This window comes from Toxotes jaculatrix, chromosome 7 (assembly GCF_017976425.1).
Source record: "Toxotes jaculatrix isolate fToxJac2 chromosome 7, fToxJac2.pri, whole genome shotgun sequence".
In the NCBI taxonomy this organism is placed as follows: Eukaryota; Metazoa; Chordata; class Actinopteri; family Toxotidae; genus Toxotes; species Toxotes jaculatrix.
The window spans coordinates 5881784-5905309 of record NC_054400.1 but is presented as its reverse complement, the minus strand read 5'-3'; the positions used below and the strand labels follow the sequence as shown (position 1 = coordinate 5905309).

General features: G+C 40.8%; 2 protein-coding genes across 4 annotated transcripts; both read right to left on the bottom strand.

Moving 5' to 3' along the window:
* Nucleotides 1-283: 283 nt before the first annotated feature.
* On the bottom strand, nucleotides 284-9743 carry krt1-c5 (keratin, type 1, gene c5). Its single transcript, XM_041042268.1, has 11 exons — nucleotides 9689-9743; nucleotides 8557-8686; nucleotides 7771-7939; nucleotides 6886-7292; nucleotides 6487-6569; nucleotides 5759-5915; nucleotides 3407-3571; nucleotides 3158-3283; nucleotides 1833-2050; nucleotides 1325-1353; nucleotides 284-1029 (listed from the first exon to the last, which is right to left on the bottom strand). Exons 4-11 carry the CDS (start codon nucleotides 7282-7284, stop codon nucleotides 914-916), a joined length of 1293 nt encoding a protein of 430 aa, XP_040898202.1. The 5' UTR covers nucleotides 7285-7292; nucleotides 7771-7939; nucleotides 8557-8686; nucleotides 9689-9743; the 3' UTR covers nucleotides 284-913.
* A 4315-nt stretch (nucleotides 9744-14058) lies between these two features.
* lhx6b (LIM homeobox 6b) lies at nucleotides 14059-23095 on the bottom strand. 3 transcript variants are annotated; one of them, XM_041043183.1, is made up of 9 exons: nucleotides 22785-23093; nucleotides 22019-22149; nucleotides 21256-21387; nucleotides 20648-20769; nucleotides 18186-18406; nucleotides 16876-16976; nucleotides 16635-16730; nucleotides 15752-15923; nucleotides 14059-14606 (listed from the first exon to the last, which is right to left on the bottom strand). In XM_041043183.1, exons 2-9 carry the CDS (start codon nucleotides 22019-22021, stop codon nucleotides 14524-14526), a joined length of 930 nt encoding a protein of 309 aa, XP_040899117.1. In that variant the 5' UTR covers nucleotides 22022-22149; nucleotides 22785-23093; the 3' UTR covers nucleotides 14059-14523. The 3 variants fall into 3 exon arrangements, with proteins under 3 accessions (XP_040899117.1, XP_040899118.1, XP_040899115.1); XM_041043184.1 differs by having other exon boundaries at nucleotides 18186-18403; nucleotides 22019-23095; XM_041043181.1 differs by having other exon boundaries at nucleotides 22019-23093.
* Nucleotides 23096-23526: the final 431 nt, after the last annotated feature.

Here is a 23526-nt window from a genome sequence, read left to right as displayed (position 1 = left end):
TAAGTAGTAAATGAAAAAATAAATAACTATATGAAACACAGTGTGCCAGCCTCTGATGTGCACAAGACAAAAGCACCAAAACACGAGACTCGCACAAACAAAAGACTGTTACCTGATACTGTATGTGGGTTTTGTAGTTGCCCTCTTGGTGCAGAATCGTTTGTTTCTTTGTTTCTCCCTCCGGTTTGTACCTTGAGTATCAGTCACAGTTTCTGTTTGAGCTAAAAACTCTCTGAAATGACTGAGACACTTATGTTCAAACACTGTGTTTTATTGACCCTGTACAGCTGCTTTGGTTGATTTGTGTATTTCTATCATAAAACTAGGTTACAATGCTCCCATCACAATTCTTACAGCCAAACTATTGTGCAAATACAGTAGATACTGTTGCAAGATCAAGACATTTTCTAGAACAAATATGTTTAAAGTGAAGACAAGTTTCAAATAATTAACATTTATTATAACCTTCCAATAATCTCCTCTGTCAGAAAAGGTCCTCATACTAGCATTTTCCAGATGTTTCATGATTTGATGACAACTGAGCAAACTGCATCTGCTGGGGAAGACTGTGAGATGTGTTTAAAAGCCCTGGAAAAAAAGCTAGAAAGTGGACCTTGAGTCCCAGCACACCCATCTAAAAATATTTCATTTGAGATTTATTATTATGACTATTATATCATGATTATGAGTTTCATCTTCAATTTTAATGTTCATATATACAGAAATATATCATGTTGCTGAAAAGGACAAACATATTTTTGCCTGAACCTTAATTTCATCTTCAGATCAGATTTTTTGGCAAGCTTTAAAACTTAAAGACAGAATGGGGAAGATATAAAACAAGTGCGCAACATGTCAGCAGGCACTTTGGGTTTAACAGACATCACTGCTCCTTCTATGCACACACTTTCACTCATTTTTTGCGTTCTTCAATCTGCTCCACCTCGCTGGACTCATCTACAACTTTACCGTTGATCATGGTCTGGGTGACAACTTTTACAATCTTCCTGGTCCTTACATCAGGGTCTTCTGTGACACAGAGTTAAACCAGGGTTAGTTATATAAAAATACTGAATGACATTGATCTTTCTTTTCTACTGGACCAGCACTGACAAATACCATTGTTGATGCAAATTCCTGACCAAATTTACAGTTAATCAAATTACATACAACTAAAGACAAACAGTGATGGTGGTCTGGGGCTCTGGGTCCATTAACAAGGCGTTTTCTGTTCTCCTGCAAGTGTGGACTTCATACAGTTTCGTTGTAGCAAGCTGTGTTTGGTCCTTAATAACATTAAAGACATAAAAGAACTTGAACTTACTTTTAGGAGGTGGTGGTGTTTCTTTCACCCTGTAGGACAATAGAAGATGACAGCTTAATCCAAGAAAGCAATCAAGTACCAAGTAGAAGACATGTTCATTGTGTGTGTCAAAACCAACAGCAACATTATCATTCATTTGCAGCTGTGTTTCCAACCACCTGGTAAACATAAGTCCAATTTTCACTCTCATAGATGTGTTTCTTATCCAGCTCCTAGGGGAAATATCTGTCTCTTTCTCTGGTTAAATGCTCCATTACTTTCACCTGCTAATCTCTAACTGTTTCTGTTTGTGTGTTTTTAGAGATTTTTCCTCTGAATACAGCTGAAAGCAACATCATGAGACTGGTGAGAGTGAACTAAAACATATAACCTCTTTTATATTGTCACACTGTTATCACATCACTGCCACTTTAAAGAAAAACATACATTTTTAAGAACATTTCTGAAAACGTATGGTTGTACAATACATGTAGTTATGGGTGATGATGGATCCCTGGCCCTCACTTACATTTCCTCTCCTTCCAGCAGCCTCCTGTAGGTGGCGATTTCCATCTCCAAGTTCTGTTTAATGCGCAGCAGCTGTTCGTAATCAGTCTTATTGCGTTGCATGTCCAAACGCAGCTGAGACAGCTCATCCTCCAGCTGGGTCAGCGTGGCCTGAAGACGGTCCATCTCCACAGAGTATTTGTGCCCTGTTTCTCCCAGGTTTCCCTCCAACACACCTACCTGTTAACAGAACATACAGGCAAGAATCAGTGACAGTAGATAGCAAGTTATCTTATACAGTTTCATACACTAAAATACAGTTAATTTTGAAATGTCACTGCTGACATCAAATCACATCCACAACATTTATGAGCAAATACCCTAAAACACTACATGAAAAAGTTTGTCAGCCTCAAGTATGCTGAAAAATACTGTGTCTTTGTGGGTGATGCTTTATTCACAACTTTATTCCACTTTCCCTATCCCGAGGGCATAATCTCTTTAACAAAGAGAATGCAGTGTGTGTTATCAAGAGCTGAGTTTAAATGACTGATGCAGGAAGATGAAGGAAAGGCCCCCAGCACATTTGTTAGACCTCAAAGTTACACACAATTTCCAGTGTATACTTTTTGTTTGTTTACAAGAAAACTACACAGGGGCCCCTTTTTGTTCACAAAGAGCATGGTGTACTATTAAGTGTCTCCTCTGTCAGACAATCAGTACACCTTTGATGTACATTTCTACCACCCAGCATTTCTTTGTATGTTTACCTGTTGAGTGCATCCACTCATAAACCCTCACCGCTCCACCAGAGATACTAAAGACTGTCAGCGCCATAATATCTCTTCATTCAATACTGTGTGCTCTATATCAGGCTGAGCAAACATCCATGAGCTATATTTGCCTCCACTGAACACCTTTGTATGCTGAATGATCTGTGTTCACTTGTAGCGGATACACAGACAAAACCTTTTCTGTCTGGGTCTATGTCTTGTCACAGTGATTGATTTTTGGAGCATAATGAAATTGCTGTGTACACTTTACCGCTATAGTAGCTCTTTGTTGGCCAAGAGAAAGCAGCTGTTATCTATAGTTACGCCCAACATCTGTGCAGTGTATGTACGCAGGGGATGAAGTGAAGATGGATTTAATGTGAAAATATACTAATCTTCACATGGAAAACCTCTTTTCATGTGTGGTAGAAGTGGTAGAAGCCAAACCTAAACATAGGGTAAAAGGATTGGGATTGTATTCGAATGAGAGGTATCATAATAAGACAGAAATAGGTTGTTACTTATGGGGGTTCACATGTTCAGACTGTCCCAGTGTGTTTAAGCAGAGCTGTACCTGTTTGCGAAGACTATCGAGCTCGACCTCCAGAGCCTGCAGGAAGCGTCGTCTCTCACTGAGCTCACCTTGGGCACAACGCAACGCCTCGTTGCTTTCTTTGACCTCCGACTGCACTGCTTCTAACTGTAGACACACATCAAATTAATATACAGCGTAATGTACAGTATACAGTCTATAATACAGCAAAAAAGCAAATGACAAGTTTTAATACTGGAAAAATGAGGACTGATTCATGCAGTGTCTGACCTTCTTCAGGTACCAGGCCTCTGCCTCCTCCTTGTTCTTGCGGGTGATGCCCTCATACTGGACCCTCAGCTCAGCCATTATGGCCCCCAGGTCAGGACCCTGAGCTGCATCCACCTCCACATTCACCTGCTCGTTGGCCAGACGTGCCTTGAGGGAGCTAATCTCCTGCAATAATTTAAAGACGGAAAAGATCAAGCACTATTCAATTTTACAAGATCTGTTTTCAATGGCTGAGATGATTTTTGTTAACTTGACCTTTTCCTAAATCCCTCTTCCCCTCAGTGACCTATGCCACATCTGTCAGGCTTTCCAATTGAAATTGTATGTGTACAGTTTACAGTGATAATGGTGGCATATTTCCTATTTATAATTCATGAATTTTATCAAAACAGTGGGTCCCTGATTTCATGTCTCCATGCTGTGGTGATATTTAATTGTTCCTGATTACATTTTTTCAACTCAGCATAAAAAAAAACAAAAAAAAAAAACACCCGCTTTGTTTTCAGTCAAGTCTGCAGGGAGTAGGGCAGTGCCTGCGACGCTCAGGCAACATCCTGGACACCACACCTGACTGTCTAAACACACACAATCCTGGTGGGTGGATGGGCTCAAATACTCCTGTGTTGTGTACATGGGTGTTATCTTGCTGTCTGGAAGCACCATGGCTACAAAGAGAAAGGGTGTGTCCATACACTTAACATTATCATGTTTCAGATTCTGAATACTGTTAAACCATCTGGCCTGACTGAATGAGCGAACTGCCTCAGAGCTGGTACATGTCAACGTGTTTCAGTTGTGTTGCTGACAGAAAAAAAAAAAACACTGGAATGTTCATGCAGGTCGGAGAACCCACTGCTCCCTTTAAACAAGACTACACTTGACAACTTGTAAAGCGATTATCTTGATGAGTAAACACCAAGGGGGGAGTTGTAGGTTTCAGCGGTGAGGATCACTTCCGCGTTCAAAAAGCTGCAGTTCCTCGGCTGCCGCTGGGGGCTGGCTCCAGAAGTGAGCAATTCTCTGTTGACTCACAGCCTCAAAAACATATTTACAGCCTGGTACATTTTTTTGTTTTTGGTCTCTATTGATAGTTTCTACCTCCGTGAACACTGTGGGGTGGGTGAATTTTTTTGTACCACAACCGTTTTAGTGTTATTTAAGCTTAAAATTACATAAATTAGGTTGTGGTTACGTTGAGTGACAGCCCATAGACAGGTACTGGCAGTTAGCTTTTTGCTAAAGCATCGGCTGGGCTAGGCGGCTACATCCAGAGGCCTCCGGCTACCTCCAGGTAGGGGCTGCAGTGTCCGTGTTCGTTTGCCAATGTTCGGGGAGGCTTTTGTGACAATATGGCTTGTTGTAGCGAAGGAGTCTGTGTTGCAGTTTTTTTTCGGTAAGTAAATTTCTCATTATTTTACCTGCATGTTTGCGCTAATTAGCATGTATTAGCATATTTTGCCGCTGTCTTATGACTTAATTGCCGATTCATGGTCGCTGCTGATACAGATAGAGGACCGCAGCAGCTAATGTTAGGAACGCCGTTGCGGTGTGTTCCGTGCTCTCAGAGTCTGTTTATTGTGGGAATACTAGGCTACAATTTTATTTCGTCTCATTTTTCTGTTAAAAAAGTCCGACATTGCATGGACATGGCTGCTCCGTCAGTAAGCGGCTGCTGTTGTTTGTGTGCCGCTGTAACTGTAAGTGGATAGTGGGTGGAGGCAGCGGTGAAAGCCGGTAAATATTAAATATTAAACATTTTAATATATTATTATTATCATTATTTTTATTGTTATCATTAATAATAATAATGACAACAACAACAATAATAATGAATATGAAATACAAATGATTGTTTCAGTTAAATAATAGGCCAGAAATAAACCCCCCCCCCCGGCAACACCACCAAACCCTGCAGCTCCACCTAAAACCTCTCTATCTGAAACAGTCATGTTTAAAACACAGCAGCAACATTATGATCTCTTTTATATTCTGTGTTTTGCGGTTACACGGGGTCGAGCTAGTCGGGTCGGACTCGGGGACTGTCGTGTGGTGGATGTAGCTGTGTGTAGCTGCCGCTTAGCTTGTTAGCCTAGCTGATTAGCTCGGTTGCTCCGAGCTAAGTGGCCGGGTTCTCGGCCGGCTGACCCCGGCTGAGTAACTGCCTCTCCGCAAATATGGAAAGTACACTCCCACTAAAATCCAAGATGGCGCAGCTCAAATGCCCATGGTTTGGTCACAAAACCGACTCCCCAAAACCAATGGGTGACGTCACGGGTGCTACGTCCATGTTTTATACAGGTAAACACTCATTTATCATGTCGGACGCGACCTTTACCTCGGCAGCGATCTCACCTCGTCGTGATTCTTCTTGAGGAAGTAGAGCTCCTCCTTCAGGCTGTCCAGGTCTCCTCGCAGAGTGGCGATGATCTGGTCGTGGTCAGACTTTGCCCTCCTCAGAGCCTGACAGTCCCTCTCCACCGACTGGCACAAGGTGGCCTCTGCCTCCCATCTGCGGAACGACCACAGTGGAGCATTAAAATAAGAGGAAAGGAGGCCAGCAGCAGATATGTGCAACGCTTTGATTTTCAAACTCAACACACAGACGAACATAGAATGCGTGAAATCCCAGAATGGATGCACACAAGTGAAAAATACCATGCAAGTTTGTGCACTGATCTGCGTGTAAAGGTACACATGCACATTACTGCTGATACCATAAATCACTGTCAGCTGATGTATCACTCCTTCACATCAGGCCACAGAACATACCATCAACACGCTGTGAAAAACAGCAGCAGTGGGTGTATCCTGACTCTGCCATATTTCCGCCAGCTTCACCTTGCCAACTGTGGGCTCCTCAGAAACAGACGATGTCCCTCTGACCTGCACAATCTATCACATCCTGCGCTAACTGACAACGCGGCTGTTTGCCTCCTGTGGGTGCCTGAGCACCGTGGGAATGGGGCTCTTATTTCGCAGCCTGACAGAAAGGTCATTTATTCACATTGCTTTACAGTCTGGCGCTCGCATGTGAACAGTCACAGGCAAGTAAAAGAAAGGACCCTCTGTGTGACACTCACTTGACCCTGAAGTCATCGGCTGCCAGCTTGGCATTATCAATCTCCAGCATGATACGAGCATTCTCCAGCGTCTTCTTTCTCACCTGAGCGGGGGGAAAGTTAGTTAGGATGTGGCATGGAGAACCAGAGATAGGTCTTTTTTTTATATATGTTAGTGTACCAATTAATTCAACATTGTTCAACATTGTACCTTCATCAGATAATATTCTACATGTGACCAAGTGGGTTTATATGCAGACTATCTGATTCAACCCAGGTATGAATCTCACAAATCAACTTATTTACAATATTTACAACAAAAGATAATTATTAAACCATATCAGCCTCTGTAATCACATGCTTCCTGATAGAAAGTCTCTGGGAGAGTGAATTCTTAAATCTGATCAACTGGAGACTGACCTCCTGCCCGATGGCATGTGCCTGGGCCATCATCCCCTCGATGTCATGTCCTTTTGGAGCCCTGTCCAACATGAGCTGTTTGATCTTCAGCTCCAGTTCAGCGTTGGACCTCTCCAGCGAGCGCACCTTGTCCAGGTAGTTGGCAAGCCGGTCGTTCAGGCCCTGCATGGTCTCCTTCTCACTGGCGCCAACACCAAGGCCGTTGAAGGAGAGGCTGGAGCCCAGCATGTTGAGGCCGTTGCCCACTGAGACGGAGCGGGACAGAGACAGGGTGCTGACAGTGGACAGAGGTGAGACGGAAGGCTTGGAGCGGATGCTGCGTCCACTGTCCCTCACAGACATGCTGGAGAAGGAGGGCTGGCGTATGGAGTAGCTGCGCACAGAGAGGGTGGAGGCCATGGTGTCCTCTGCAGAAGATTAAGATTGATGTTACTTCAGCCGGTGCTCACACATTCAGAGAAGGGCCAGAAGTATGAGTTCTTTGTCAATGAGCAAGACAAAATCACAGACTTTTAAGCATTCATTTGATTTACTCTTAACCTCAGAAACAGTTGACAAGGATGAACATTTAAAAAATTTTTAAGGCAACATGGACATCGCATCAGTCAGTAATCCATCCTCCTCCAGCTGTCCTAAGGGGACTTGTGGTGAGACTGTTTGACAACTCTGATGATTGATGATGGTTAAAAAGTGTTAAATATGAAGCATTTTAGTTCTGTTCTTGTCAATAAGTTTCAGTGCATCCCTTAACTACTGACTATTTCTGTGTCAGAATAGCTGTGAACTGTAAATCTGCTTCCTTGTTAAATGGAAAACTTCATTCACTGACATTTTCTGGTTCTTTGATGAGTAAGAACAGAGGAGAAAGAACATAACAGTACTCACAAATCGAGCCCAGTCCTTCAGTAGGTCTTCTCTTCTGCTGCTCGGTCAGGTTTCGACCCTGATGCTGTGAGTGACTGTCCTTACTGGACCAGACTTCACAGGTGTGTTTGGCAGCAGAGCCACGACTCCCTTTGTTGGGGCGGAACCACTGTTGGTGTGGCCAATCCCACTGTAACAAAGAGGAGGATGCAACTTGACACCTTGCAGAGCAGTGAAAACAGTAACTGTGGTGCACATAAACTAAACCAGTCAGTGTCAAAATTTTAAATGCGGTTCATTGTCTGCAGCATCACAGGTTTGCAAACAGCAGCTGTAAGCTGAGACACTTCATTCATTTTTTGTTGTTAAAGTAAATCAACATCTGCTGTCCATTGAATTTTACCTCCAATTTAACCTAATTTTTCAAAGAAAAATTGTGCATTTATACTTAGCACTTAGATTTGACCAATTATACATTAAGTAAATGTATTTAGTTACGTTGTCATGGTGGAACGAATTTAAATGTAGTGTTAGGTATTCTGTATGTTTTACATGTATCATCTTAATCTGAAAAGTACTTATTAACTATAGCTGTCAAATGTAGAGAAGTAAAAAGTACAGCAATCCATCTGAAAGGTAATTGGGTATAAGTTCAAAGTACAAGAAAAATGGAAATACTCAAGTGAAGTACAAGTAGTTTAAAACTGTCCTTAAGTACAGCACTTTGGTATACAAACAGATTTTAGAGCTGTGTTTGGTCTCATATCTCCATACAGTGACATCAACCTCCTAAAGTCTTCGTCTGACCTGACTGGTGAAACCTGGAGCACAAACCGGTGTGGCTAGTTGGCTGGAAACAGGGACCCTGCTGTCTCCACAGTGACTCCATTTAGTGAGGACACAATGCATTCAGAGAGATGTGAGAAGCTGGCTTCACCTGAGGACGGCCCGGCGGGGTGGGGAGAAACGGGAGGAAGAGAGAAACAATGGAGGGACAGAATGAAAAGTAAGTGAAGACCCCTGAGAAATGCAGTGAGAAATGCAAGGCGTAGGTCTGGCTAAACTGGAAACCTGGCTTATGTTCACACACAGATGCAGAAACACACACCTTTTTGTATATTTGATAAGTGTCAACTATCTCAGCCCCTCTCTGGCTGTTATACAGTGTGTAATCCCCTGTTACTGTATTGTAAAATTCCTCTGCTGAGCATTATTCTCTCTGTAGGATCAGATCACACAGTGACACTGACCTGGTTTAGTGCCTTACATGCCACTCACTCCACCCATTCCACCAGCTCCTGCCCTGCACACATGCACGTACACACACCATCGTGAAAACCGCTGAATAAGGACGACAGGCAGAAAAAAAATGCCCCCTCAGGCAGTTGAGATCATCCACATGATCAAATCGAATCTTTAACAGCAAATAAAGGAGATGTAATTTCAGGGTTGCAAGCTGCTTGTTTACAGTTTGGACTGTTCAGTGTGGGGAGTTTCTTTTGTGCTGTTTGTAATCTGAATATAGAAGTTATCACCTATCTGGTTTCTACAGGGGGCAGACACAACATCAACACCTTAATTCTATCCAGCTCTGTCCACAATGAGGTTCAATCAGCTCTAACAAAGTCCCAACAAAAGGAAAAGCACATTTCCTGTGCTCTAATTGCAGGACTATTGTTCTGGATTACATTACATTGTACAGATGGTTGTATCACTGTGTCCAGCTGTGATTCAAACAACTCTTAATGCTACACAGTTGGATATATAGTTTGGAAAACATGTCATGGCTTTCTCAAGCCAGCTTAGCGGGATGCAGCATGAATACACCGCCACCTTGTGGGTCAAAAAATATACTACATTATACATTATAAACACACAACAGGAACACAAACATGCTGCTGCTGCTTCTAAAGAGAAATCAAGAAATTAGAATACACACTCAGCTGGTAGTTTATTAGATACACTGAGCAAAACTCAGTGAGGTCCAATTCTGGATTCAGTGATTCCAAAAATCTCCAGTCCTCCAATGCGGTGTAGCGCCACCATCTGGCCCTAACATGCAGCAGACATCCAGTCATCTCTGCCCCCGGCACGCCTCAGGAGAGTGATTTAGATCCCGCTCCAGCTCCTTATAAATCAAACTGAAGTGCTGTGATATTTCAAAAGCCGTTGTCGTCCCCCCAAAATAAACACTTTCTGGGAACCTGCTGTGGAGTCCCGTGTTTATTTTTGCATAGTGCACAGTTGGCCGTCAGCCTGGGTGAAGTGAATCATATGTTTCAGCTATTTCCTTGCTTTTCATCAGCCCTCCTCTTGCTCTAATGCGCTACTGTAAGAGTCATGGTTTACGCATGAAAAAAGTTTCTTTGTTTATTTCTCAGAACGTCTACAGTACACTATGTACTGGCCCAGAGTCCAGAGTCAAATAAATTTGTTTTGCTTTGTTTTGTCTTTGTTTGGAAACTTGACACTGAATACAGTTGTGCAGAGCTTTTATAGCCAGGGTGAAATGGAAGGCCTGTGCAATATCCACATTTAAACAAAACACCCTAAGCCACAAAGTAAATTCGTAGTGGTCCAGTTTGCCTAAAGAAAGGACGTTTCACCTAAAAATGTTCGCTTGCGTAGTGTTAACCCACTGTTGTTTGTTGACGTGGTCTTGCTCTGAAGCCTCAGATTGTCCAGTTCTGAACAACAAATTTAGTCACCCTCAGTTTGAGAGGAGCTCAAATTGCTGGTTTTCTCGTGTGTCACCAAACAACTGATGGATGACATGAAATTTAGTTATGAGGCTTGAAGTGCTTCCAGAAATAAGCAGCTGTTGTTGGAGGAAAGCTCACCCCGCATTCTGAGGGCGGTTAACACATCTGTTTGGTTTAGCCCGAAAACTCGAGAAAAGAAAATGTATCAGTCTCTGATGCACAAGTCAAGGTTACCACTTATTAAAAGCTAAACTGAACAAGGTTCTAACTGTCTTGAATTTATTTTTAAAAGATGATAGTGTGCAAAAGTGCGCTGTCGCCATTAAGGATGAACTCAGCTGGACCTTTAACCAAGCCCCTGTTTTATCTTTAGAGAAAAGGATTTGAGGATGAGGAATAAACAGTGCATTTGGTAAACATAATGTTATCCAACACAAGCTTGGCTGGAGCTGCTGGAGTGTAAACTTCCCTAAACCAAAGAATATTACTCTAAACTCTGACATAACAGCAGCTTCCAGGGATTGGCTGATCCAGGCCTGGACAGGTTTGCTTTTTGACCTGTGACCCTATAATGTAGTTGGCTCATGACATGCTCCTTGTCTCCTTTGGAAATACCTCTATACATATTACATATTTTTACAGGAGACAGAGAAATGAAAAGTTATGTATTGTCTGCATAGCTGTGATTATTTGTGTTTCCTGGTGACTGTTTTTCTCCCAAAACAGTGATACAATAAATGAACAAAGCCTGTCGACATAATCAGTTCTGTTGTAGGGGTAGGATTTGTTTATATCATGAGATATTTTTAAAGCATCTTTATTATTTTTTTTTTTAATTTTTCATCCAAGTTCTTTTATTTTAGAGCTGAAACTAAAACATTATGTCGCTCATTCAGTTACTTTGCATTGCATCATCAGTTCAGTCAAATAATATCCTCAAGTTAGGCAGGGAAAAAAAAAAAAACAGAAGACCCTGCCAGCATATGCCAGCATCTGAAATAAACTGGAGGAGGAGGAGGAGGGTGCAGATGAAGATGGCTCACATTGCAATCTTCCACAGAGGTTTTGTTGACTGTTGTGCAGGGGAGAGCTCATCAGCATGAAGGAGAGAAATGAATACGCAGAGACGAGGGGCACTGCAGTGTATCTGCTCATTAGGCGGGCGACGCTGTAATTCAGCGAGCGAGCAGCTCTGCAATCAGGGGCCTATTCATTAGCATGGGGGGCCCGCTTTCATCTGCAACCACTTGAAGCTGCCAATCACCGAGGCGGACGCATGACAGGATGACAAAACGGGGTGGCTTAAACGCTCGGGGATGCTTGTGCATGGAGGGAGACATGCCTAAATGCTGCCTTAAGCGCTCGTATCTGAGAGGGACTTTAATGAGGAAGAAATGCGCGTTTTTACAGTGTAGTGCTGGCAGGTGGCCCAAACTGTGTCAGCCTGATAATCATCTCTCTGCTCAGCATGAAGACAGCTTTTGTTCTAAGATTTCACAAGGAGCAGCATCGTTTTCCTGAACAGGTTTCCTCCTGGATTGAATTGATTGAAAGTGATTGATTAGAAGAAAGTTTGATTTAAAGGTAAAGTTTAGGAAAGAGCACTCCATCAGTCTTCTTTTATGTCTTCTGATGCCTGCTCTTTTTCCTTTAAACACAGAGATATACAGTACACTCCCACACAAAGACACACATACACATAGCCTACCTAAAAACCAGACAATGATGCCGGCACAGATGCTCACACACACCTGGTCCAGCCAACGCTTGGGCATCTTTAATTAAATCTCTGAGTGGTATAATGGAGCCATTGTGTGTGTGTGTTTTTATCTGCTGTAGTTCTGCTGTCTGTGTGAAGGCAGCGCTGGGTCAAACTGTCCAGTTTCTGACATTCTGACAACACTGCTGTCACCTGAAACTGTTTCAATGCAGATGTGACCCCACTCTTTCTGCATTTTCAGACGAATTTGATGTTTATGCTCAGTGGTTTTAACTCCAGAGTCAGATGAGAAGACTGATATCGCTCTCATGTTTATATGATAAAAATCAAGCTGCAGCTAGCAGCCAGTTAGCTCCAGATAGTTTTAAGACTGGAATTAGGGGGGAAACAGTTAGCTTTGCTGTCTGAAGTTGACAAAATCAGCACCTTTAAAGGTCACTATCTCATTAGTGGAAGTAGGAAAGATACTGATGATTTCTGACTATCAGAGGGTTGTTTTCTTTTCCTTTCCAGATGTCCAGGACCGGGTGTCTTACATACACGTGTTGAAGGAGAATGGTGGACTCCGCCACTGACAAAATGGTATGCAAAAACTACTATTCATATACATAAAAAGTATCAAACATTGCTTTGTTGCCAGTTTTGGCATCCTTCTGGAGAACCTCGGTAGGATAGTATTCTGCATTGCAACCTTTTTGTGTATATTTAGGTGTTTAATAAATTCCTACTGAATTAAAGGGGAGGGGAAACTGTCAACAATCTGAAGAAACTGCTCATTTCTGTCATGCCAGCCAACATGTGCATGAAAAATAAAAATGAAGTGGTTTCTAATTGAACAAATATGGAAAATATATGGTAAGAGGGAAACAAAGCAGTGCAGAAAGTGAGGAGAATGAAGAGTCAAGCATGAAGAAAGCTGAAGCTCAAAAGGAAGACTCTGGAGGGACTAGTAGGCAGTCTGCGTAGGAAAATTTTAAAAATTGGCAAGTTTTTAACTGTAAAATGTCCTACTGAGTGCACATCTTGGTCTGTATTGGTTCTGCAAATCCTGTGTCGGACAAGCTTTGGTTTCAGCTCTTGTTGTTGTTATCCTTTGAGTGTCAGTGACGTAAATGTGAACAGGATTGTGAAAGTGAAGTAGCATGACTGTTGCACAGAAACAAGAATTTAGTGCTGTTCTTATAAAAAAAAAAACAAAAAAGAAAAGCCACATTGATCCAGTCTGGAAAATCCAGATCTAACAAAATCTTTTAACTCAAAGTATCTCATTCATTCTTCCCATCACAGCAGCTTAAGTGCTGCCAATCAATGTAACAACTGTAGATAATCTGCGTTAAAAGGCCCCATAGAAGGCAACAAACTGCCCGATCAATGGCTGCGCTTTGAGTGGAAACCTTTAAAATCGTTTTCACAGTGGGATTGATCACATTTCCTGTTAAGTACAGCATGTAAATTGGAGATGATGTGTAGGTTTGTGGCAGGACATTGTTCTCAATAACAGGTTACTACAAGCACTTGGCCTCTGACAGTCGACCTTTACATTTAGTAGCTGTGGGTATAAAAATAGTGTCCTGACACACACACACACACTCTCCCTCTTACTCTCACTGCACGACTAAATCAACCTGATCCTCAATTATTCAAACACTAAAATTTTCATAACAGATCTGATACATTTTATTAAATCGTAGCAGTATTTACAATGTACAATCACTGAATTATTCCATTTCAAGACACATTTAAAAGTGCTTTTTTAAAAGTGAAGTTCTGTTCTGAATAAATAAGAGTTCCCATTTTCTGACAACAATACAACAACGAACAACAGTAAAGCTGCGAATGTGCTCATCACCAACACAAAATAATAATAATAATAAAAAAAAGCTGAGGTTTTACTGTAATACTGCTACAACACTCCTTTTTTCTTTTTTTTTTTGAAAGCTCATATTGCAGCAACATAATTAAAATACCTTGTATGAGCGGGTAAACAAAAGGAAAAAATCCTGACCTGATGCAGTGTTTTGTGTCCAGTCACAAAATGGAAAATAAAACAAAAGTGGTCTTCTTTTCTGCACCATAAAAACAATTCGAAAAAAAAAAAAGAAAACTCCCATGTTGGCATGGAGGAGGGACATTTCTCCCATCACCCACAATCTGCTGTCTTTAAAAGACATGTTTAGCTCTGCAGTCTCACAACGAAGAATCCGACTGATTGAAAACAGACTGTCGAGGTCCTGCTGCCCAAGGATTAGACTCCAAAACAGAGATGATAATGGACAGTATGTCCCAAAGGATCTTTTTTTTTCTTTTGTTATCACAACATCATCAGGGTGGTGGAAAAATGGGCACACGAGGTCAGCGGCTTATGGGAAGCTGTGGTAAAGAGATGGACGGATGGGTCAAGTGGCCTGGAGCGGCGAGGACGGAGAAGGGATGAGCTGCACAAAGAAGATAAGACAAAACAACATGAGTTTGAGAGGCAGACTCTCAAAGCCTCAAAGTGATGATTCAAACCACAGAGACAGATTTTTGTCTGTAGAAATCATTGCATAAAAAACGATATTCAAAATGCATATTTTTAAAACTACACAACAGTGTTTCAAACCTGGGCCTTCAGCATTTATCACAACGTCCTTTAAAGTCAAGCCATTTTTATTTATATGGTCCAAAATTACTAATAAACATTTGCTTCAAAGGGCTTTACAATCTGTTCAACACGTGACATCCTCTATCCTGAAACACTCACTTTGGATGAGGAAAAACTGTAAAATCAATTTACATACAGTTTTCATATTTCATACATTTTTGTTTGAATCAGGTACCAATAAAATACTTAACTGGTTCCTAAAGTATACGTAGGCAGAGAATAAAACTATGGGGGACTACGCAGTAACAACAGGGCATTTGAGAGGAAAGAAGAAATAAATTAATTGAAGTTTGGGAAAAATTGTGTTATCAATACTGCCATTCTGCAGAACCTACAAAATAATACCTAACTGCCATGAGCAAAAGGCAAAAGTGTTTGTTTTTACTGGACTGCATTCGATCCAGAGAATATGAGCTAGTTGGCTAAATGGCCTATTCAGTGTTTAACCTGTTGAATCTCCTCTAAGTAAGTTGCTGTGTTCCATAAAGTCCTTTGGTAGACACAGTAAAATCGACATTACTGATCCCTGGGGCGAAATTCACAGGCTATAGCAGCATGTGAAGTAATTAAAATTAGCTCCATCTTTACCAAAGTCCTACATCAATAAAATATAAGTAGTACTGTGCAAGTATCATCTGCAATATGTATGTTAGTGTTATACAAACATATTTGATTATTTAGATTATTTGATTAATGCGTTCAACTTTTACTGTTGTGGTTGGCTGAGATGGAGCCGATTTCAACTTTTCTATACACTGTAAAAGTACAATAGTGCATCATGTCATATTTATTGATTATATGTTTTTATGTAAAATCTTAATTTGTAAAATAACAAGGAATTGTAGCTGTCAGGTACGTATACACAAATGAGTCATGTGTGACAGTTTTCTCTTGTCCACTAACAGAGAGGCACTGACATGAAGAGCTGACACTCACTGTCCAGGTATCCGTGCAGGGCGAGTAGATGTGGTCGGTCCGGGCTGCTGAACGGGGAATAGTGGAGATCTTCCGGCAGCGATGGAGGCATCCTGGACAGCGGAGCACTCTGAGAGAAACTGCTCTGGGGCGGCTGCTTTTTGTGCCGCGCACGGCAGTTCTGAAACCAAACCTGGAAAATATATATATATATATAATATACTCTGTAACAACACTGCAGAAATCCAGGCTTAAGGTTTGACCCTTGTTCTTCTCACCAGGCCCCATTTGATTATTTAACATCCTGAGGGGCCCCAGGACAAATATTTATTGTTGGGTTCCTACTGGTCCCCATTATAAATGTCAGTTTCACTATTTCCCCAGGCAAAAGTGCCAAATGTTTTCTGGTACCAGCTTCTCAAATGTGAATATTTGCTAAATCAGTGGTAGAAAGTAACCAAGTACAAGTTTAAGGTATTTTTACTCAAGTTAGTTCATTTTACACTACTCTATACTTCTACTCCACTATATTTCAGAGGCAAATATTGTAATGTTTACTCTAGTATATTCATTTTAAAACTTTAGTGACTAGCTACTTACCATACAAAATATGGCAATGAATTGCTGTAGATTAAATTAAACAGTGGTACATAAAGTAGTCAAAATATGGTTTCACAACCTTTTCCAACTGCAAAAGTGTATATGTATCTTAATGCTTAACTTTTCAGGTTGTTTCATTTTAACTGTTTCCAGGAGCCTGAAAAGGTAAAACAATCCTGTATTTTACAAGAAAAAGAAAAATATATTTTTTCATCTTTTAAATTTTTTTCCCTTCTTTCCAGTCTCACAAACTCTTTTCTAAGTACAATATAACCTTGAATTGTTATGTTTTATTGTCGCCTACCTGTATGACCCGTCTGCTCAGTCCCGTCATTTCTGCCAGTTTCTGTAAAGTCTGAGCATCAGGATTGTTGTCCTGAGCAAACTGAGTCTGCATCACCTGTGAGGACAGACGGTGTGAAACATGTAACACTGCACTGTACAAGGTGGTGGAAAGTAACTAAGTATTTTTACTCAAGAACTGTGCTTGTGTTTTATGCCAGATTTTACTTTTAATGGTGTGGTTTTACAGTGTTCTGTTCTACCTGCAGCTGCTCAGCGGTGAACGATGTCCGCGCTCTCTTGGCTGGTTTTGGTTGGCAGTCCTGATCAGAGGGCAGTGCTCCTTCCAGAGTCAGTCCTGTGCCTGAAGACAATCACAACAAGGTTTCTTGTGTCACTTCAGCCAGAAAATGAAAATTCAGTCATCATATTTTGAGGTTTCACAACACAACGTAAAAGTGAACAGACCAATCTTGTTACAGCTCCACAAAGTCTGTGTCATAAAACTGAAGATTTGTCCAAACAAGCCACGTAACATAATTCAAATGTTTTCTTGCCAACGACCGCACAGTCCAAAGTATTTATACCATTATGGCCTACATGTTCCTCACTGAAAGCACAACAGAGAGCAGTGTCTTCCACTAGAGCTTTTACAACAAGAATAATATGAATTTTAGGCACATGATGGGCATGTCCTAAACGGATGTTCTTACTCCTAGTTTACTTTCTTCTAACTGTGATTATTTTAGTTAGAGTTCCCCAATATGTCTCTCTTTTCCAAGTTCGGTCAACCTAACCTCACAGATGTTGTAGCTGGTCCATAATTTGATCTCATGTTGGACATCTTTATCTTAAATTCAAGAAGATAACAGTGATCAAATATTGGACTTTCATATTGAAAATAAGGCTTTAGGAAATGGACTGGACTAACTATATCTGTGATGTTGTCAGCCAGTCTGGAAAAAAGCTACTTGCGAGGAAACTTACAGAGAGCACTGGAAACTTTAGAGCTCAAGTGATCAAAAGTTACCAGAATATTTTGTTCCATTTGTTACTAAGGCCCTGACCATGGCTGGATTACCAACTGTGCAAAGCCAGCAGACCCTCAAGTTTACTCCGTGTCATTTGGGTTTACACAATTTGATTAATCGCAGATTTGTTGGAAATTTGAACCACTGGCGTAGACTATAAATTATATCGCATCCTCCATCTTGTGGTCCTAGTCTTGAAGAGGGATCCTCAACTGTTTTTGTTTATATTGAGCTCATTTGTAAATCATTATCGTAACCCTGAGGCTCAAGTTAACATAGTTTAATTGTAGTTTTTGTCTGACAAACAATTAAAGACCCAAAGATGTTGATTTTACCGTTATAGAAAAATGCAAAAGCTCCCAAATATTGAGCACATTTGAGAAGCTTATCCCAGAGAATTTCTGGCACTTTTATTAAAAGAAAATAATGACTCCATAACTAATAATGAAACCCTTTCACCCCCTCAGGAGGTTAATCAGAACTTCACTCTATATTTTTGCTGACTGGATCCTCAGATATGCCTGTTTGATGACGGCTGTTACCGTTTTCGGCGGCCCTGCGGAGGTTGTCCAGCATGATGTCGTAGTGGCTGCGGCAGAGCACCCTGCCCTCCACCAGGCCGAACTCCTCCCCGGTGGACAGCTGCCTCTTACAGGAGAAACAGGCGAAACAGGCCAGGTGGTACACACTGCCCCGAGCCCGCCGCACCCAGTCACTGGCGTACACCTGCCTGCCGCACTGGGCGCACTTAGTGCCGAACCTACTGTGAGGAAGAAGGGGCAGGTGAATGTTGGCTGCAGGTTACAGTGCTCAGTTAAAAGTCCTGAATGTCTTATTTTCCCTCTGGTCCTTCAACCTTGTTGAAGGACCAGAGGGAAGGACCTTGTTTAATGCAACCTGCTCATATCTGTGAGCAGCATTACCCCACAGTGAACAGCATTAACTAAAATGGCTATATATTTGACCATGAGACATAAGTATTAGAATATCTTTGGGTAAAAAGTTTGAAATTCATGCAGGCATCCCTGCAATCCCACATTAAGGCCGCAGTTATATTTTATTTGAATACAACAAAGCTAATAAAGCAATCTGAATCAGAACAGCAGAAGATATAACCCACTGTGTAACAGGCTTTCTTTGATGGTCTCCCATAATATCTCATATTGTTTGCTGTGATATATCTGTATGACATCTGTTCAGAGGAGTGTTATTGTTGATCTGTTGTGGCAGGAAGCTTCAGGAAGTACAGCTCTTTCCTGCCTCAGCTTTGACTGATGCTTTCAGCATGTTTTTCCCGTAAAATCAGTAACAGATTAAAACGTGCACTAGTTTCACCAGTCTGTACGTAGCCTGGGTGCTGGGTTTTGGTAGCCGGTAAAGTGAGAAGACACAGTTTAGAAAAAACAAACAAACAAAAAAACAAAAAACATTTGGAGGCCACAGAACTGGGATTTTGAAAAAGTGAGGGAGATACTTTTTTTAATCCTCCAGTGGAAACTAAACTTTTCTTTTTGTCAGTTGGTTTGTGGTAACTTGACTTATGCCAGCTTTATTAAGGAATATGTATAATGTGGGCACGATATATATAGATTAAAATAAGAAGGTCTCATAAGGCCATTCTGAGACAGGGCCATGGAATTAACCGTTAATGGAGTTGATATTGTATCTTACTGGTGCAAATTTGCAGTCAATCAAATGACCAAAACCCTCTGACATGCAGCAGGGTGTTGCCCACTTTGATCTGATCTGGATCTCAGTGTCAGGAACATGGTTCTTGCCGGTGGTTTGCAGCGATATATTCTGCTGAAAAGATCTTGTAGACCGTTTATAGTCCGTTCTGCAGAATATTTTTCACTGACAAAATTAGAATTCCCTAAATTGAGAAGCCAAATCTTGTTATAGAACTTGAGTCCAAAGTCAATCTCAGAGAGCAGAGATCAATTAGCTGTAAAAACACTCAGAAAAATCAGCCAAATTATGTCCAATGATTTATCACCTGGACAAAAATAATCTTTAAATCATCAGTCATTGTTTCACCTCTTTCTGTAAATTCATTCTTTTCCATTCTGGTGTAAAAGTGTTTTATAAATTAGGGCCAAATTTAGTCTCGTTTTTTTTTTTAAGTTTTACTAGGAAGACGGCAGAGAAGCATTAAACTATCATTTCGCATTTTTAAACTCATTTATGATATTATATATATGCAAATTGTGTCTGTCAGCATGGCTTTTTATTAACCTGAAAGACAACAGGATGGATGCTCTTCAAATGTTGCATCAAAAGCTTTAGTTCATGAGGGATCGTTTACAAGAATTTGGGGGATTCAATGGGAGATTTAAAAAAAAAAAAAAAAAAGAAGCCAGTATTATTAGTATTGGGGTTTTGAACTGCCCAGACGCAGTTATCCGGTGAGGTAACGGGAATATTTACATCAACGATCTGGTCATATTTTTCATTTGTCAGTTTTTTTTTTAATCGCCATAATTTCTTTGCTATTCAATTACTCTTTAAATGGGCTTTAAACCATCTTGCAGTTAAATGACATGGCGTCGATGCTCTAAGCGTAAACCATATAGTTTGCTTGAACGGACTATTTAAAATTAGTTTTTCAAAATAAACTACATCTACACGGCGAAACGAAGTGAACCAGAAAAAAGAATCGAAAAAAAAAAAAAAAAATTTCAAAATAATTAATTAACTTACGTAATTTGAACTAAACCTCATTTGTGATATGTTAATTGATTATTAATTAACACATTAATTTTTAAATGATGACATTTTCTTTTTCAATGCGGCTCTGTTTAACACTTTAAACTGTGGGACCTGTTCAAATAAAAACTGAGCTTTACATTCAGTCTTTTATTTTATAAATAATAATAATAAAAACTTATGATCTGAAAATAACAGCGTGTAACATTTAGAATTTAAAAAATAATTAGTAAACACCTAAATGCTTCGCTAAATAAATAAATAAATAAAACCATTGCCAGAACAAAACAGATCTTACCTGAAATAATCCAGTTTGCAGTAGATTTCTTTGTTTTTTACGTAGCAGCTGCTGTGCTGGCGCAGAGACGCCCTGCACACTGAACACTCCAAACATCCCAAGTGCCAGTTAAGGTTGTTGACCTGCAGAGAAAAAAAAACACGCAGTCACACCTCCAGACTAATGCACGACTGAATGTGCACGACCGATTATCAGAGCAAAGACACTGTGGATGTTAGAACAGGCTGCCGCAAATCTTATTTTCCTTAAAGATAAACAAAAACATTTTGACTGGTTTTCTGTGCAGTTTCACTTATTTAAAGATTGATATCAAAAATTAAAGAAAAAGAGAGGAAAAAAAAGCCTGAGGAGAAAATGACACTAAAGGGACACTGCATTGTAATACACGAGAAAAATTACATCACATCAATGTTTTTTCGCTTATTTTGTTGAGGTCAACCTGTGGTGTAAAGACAAAAATAAGTTAATAAAAGACAATCTACAAACTAAATTAAGAGATGGAGTTGGAGCTTAAATCTCTTGAAGAAGCTCCTAGGATATATTTTATTCTTTCTGAGAGAGTACATATATAATATATAATTCTTCCTTCCCGGGTTGTTGTTTCTCACCTTCAGCAGGTATCGGTCATGGATCTCCATGCCGCAGCTGGCGCACTGGTTCTTGGCCGACTGAGGGGAGCACAGACAGGCGGCCTCCGACGGGCTGGACTCACCGGACTCCTTCTTCACCTCCGACTTAGACTGCGTCAGAAAAGACGAGTTTAAACCAAAGAGAAGGCTCGTTTCATGGTCTCTTGTAGATTTATTTCAAAAATTTTATTTCTCAGAGTAGAATTACTGAAAAAAAACATAAAATAAAGAAAATAGTCCGTGAAATATTCAGTCCTAACCGGTGATGTGGTGGCAACATGAAGATGCAGGCCTGGAAAAAAACACTAATCTGATTTCCAGAAAAGCTTCATTTTCTCATGGTCTGTTCTATTAGTATTTATAATTCACTATTATTTTAATTGCACATATATCCAGTCATGTGCTCTGATAATTAAAAAAAAACTTTGTTTACATTTCATTATACAAAACTTAAAATGCTGCATCATGCGAACTCTAATCCACAAATTAAAAGTGGGTAAATTGAGTTTCGGTGTCTTTTACTATCCGCTAAATCCCAGGTGATAGACGTAGGTGCCGTCTATAGTGTCCGCCTGATTAAACCTGTGCCTCTGCCAAACCTCCACAGCCCTGCGGAGGTTATCCCGCATGCAAAAAGTTTAGGAAAAGAGCAAGAAGAGGAATCAACAAAACCTTGCACAGACTGCAAAACAAAGAAACCAAAAGGCTGCAAACCAAACTCGTCCAGATGTTTGTGACTCACCATTTTCGGGTCTTGAACGCTGCCTATTTGGAGAGAAGATGGAGCTTGCTCTGCGCATTACGCATCTCTGCCCCAACCCACACTATATCCGGTCCAAAACAACGAATAACAGTTTCTCCTGCATTTAAACCCTGGCAACAAAAGAAATTTTGATGCAATTAGACGAAAAAAAAAAACTACATATGATCGATCGTTCCTCTTGTGCGCAATAGGAGGCTGTATTCCCATGCAATCAAACGCAGTGAAAAGAAAGGATGGCTCTATATCTGCAATTAGCGGTGGATTGAAATGCTTCGCTTGATAAGAGGCAACCCGAGTGTCAATTTCATCTGTCAATCAAGAAAAGGCAACCGAGCCACCAAGCTAAGAGAGAAAAAAGCGGCGCATCCTAATTTCAATAGCTGTATAATCGAAAATCGAAAAATCTCCAAAGTGAAGAGGCTCAATTGGAGATCGGTCTATTCATAACAGACAATGTGCAGAAACTGCAGCTGATCTTGAAGCATAAAGGAGCTTGATTGTCTCTTTCTCATGATGGACCCATTTAAGTACTTGAGGCTCCCCTGGGTGATTACAGCTGCATTAATAAACTGCCAAAAAATCTGCGTTTGGGTGGCAATCCGGCGTCCATGTTGTCCTTCATTTTGTCGAAATCAACAGGAATGCAAGATTAGCCTATGTTAATTACCAGCTACGGTATAAATATTGGAGGCAGTAAAATAAGAAGAGATGGTCTATGGGTGTTAAAAAAACATAAACTTCATACATGGAGAACCTCCCAAAAGCAGCGAAAACATCGTCCAATAAAAGTTTTTCCAGAACATCACAGGCAAAATATCCAAATAATTCCGTGGGACATGGTTGTTTATACAGGCTTTCCTCCGGGCAACAGAAAGATTGTTCCCTCTTTTCTCTCTGTCTACAAAATAATCCAACTTGATTAACTTTGTGGAACTGGGAATCAAACCAGTGGCACCAGCACCACCCTCCCGGACAGACTCCCAGTACTGTTGGTCCGCTGTGGTTCCTTCTCCCCGCCTCGACTCAAAGTTTACACCCAGCTCAGTCAGACAGGATGTGATGCTGTCCACTGGACCAGCAGACCCGGGTTTACCCTCCTGCCTGCGGGCTCACAGGGACATTTAGGACATGAATTCATGAAGGAAAACATGATCATTAAAAAAAAGAGAAAATTTTCACTGATGACTGCAGATCTGAGGCCACAGTCAGTTCACCCACCTTAATGAAATCACTGTATCACTGCTGGTTGCAGAGTGATGGAGGGTATGAGGTGTTAAAGGTGCTCACGAGGCTGGCTATTCAGAGCTTATCATCCATCATAGGGTTTATTTTGAAGGAACTCACTTTTTGTTATTATGAACTTTCTACACCCCCATTTCCCATTACGGAAACGGTGACACAACCTAAAATGATGCTTGTATGTTGCTACATGCAACTAATGATTAAAACCAAGTGTGACAGTGCACTTTGTTCCTAAGAACCAGGGC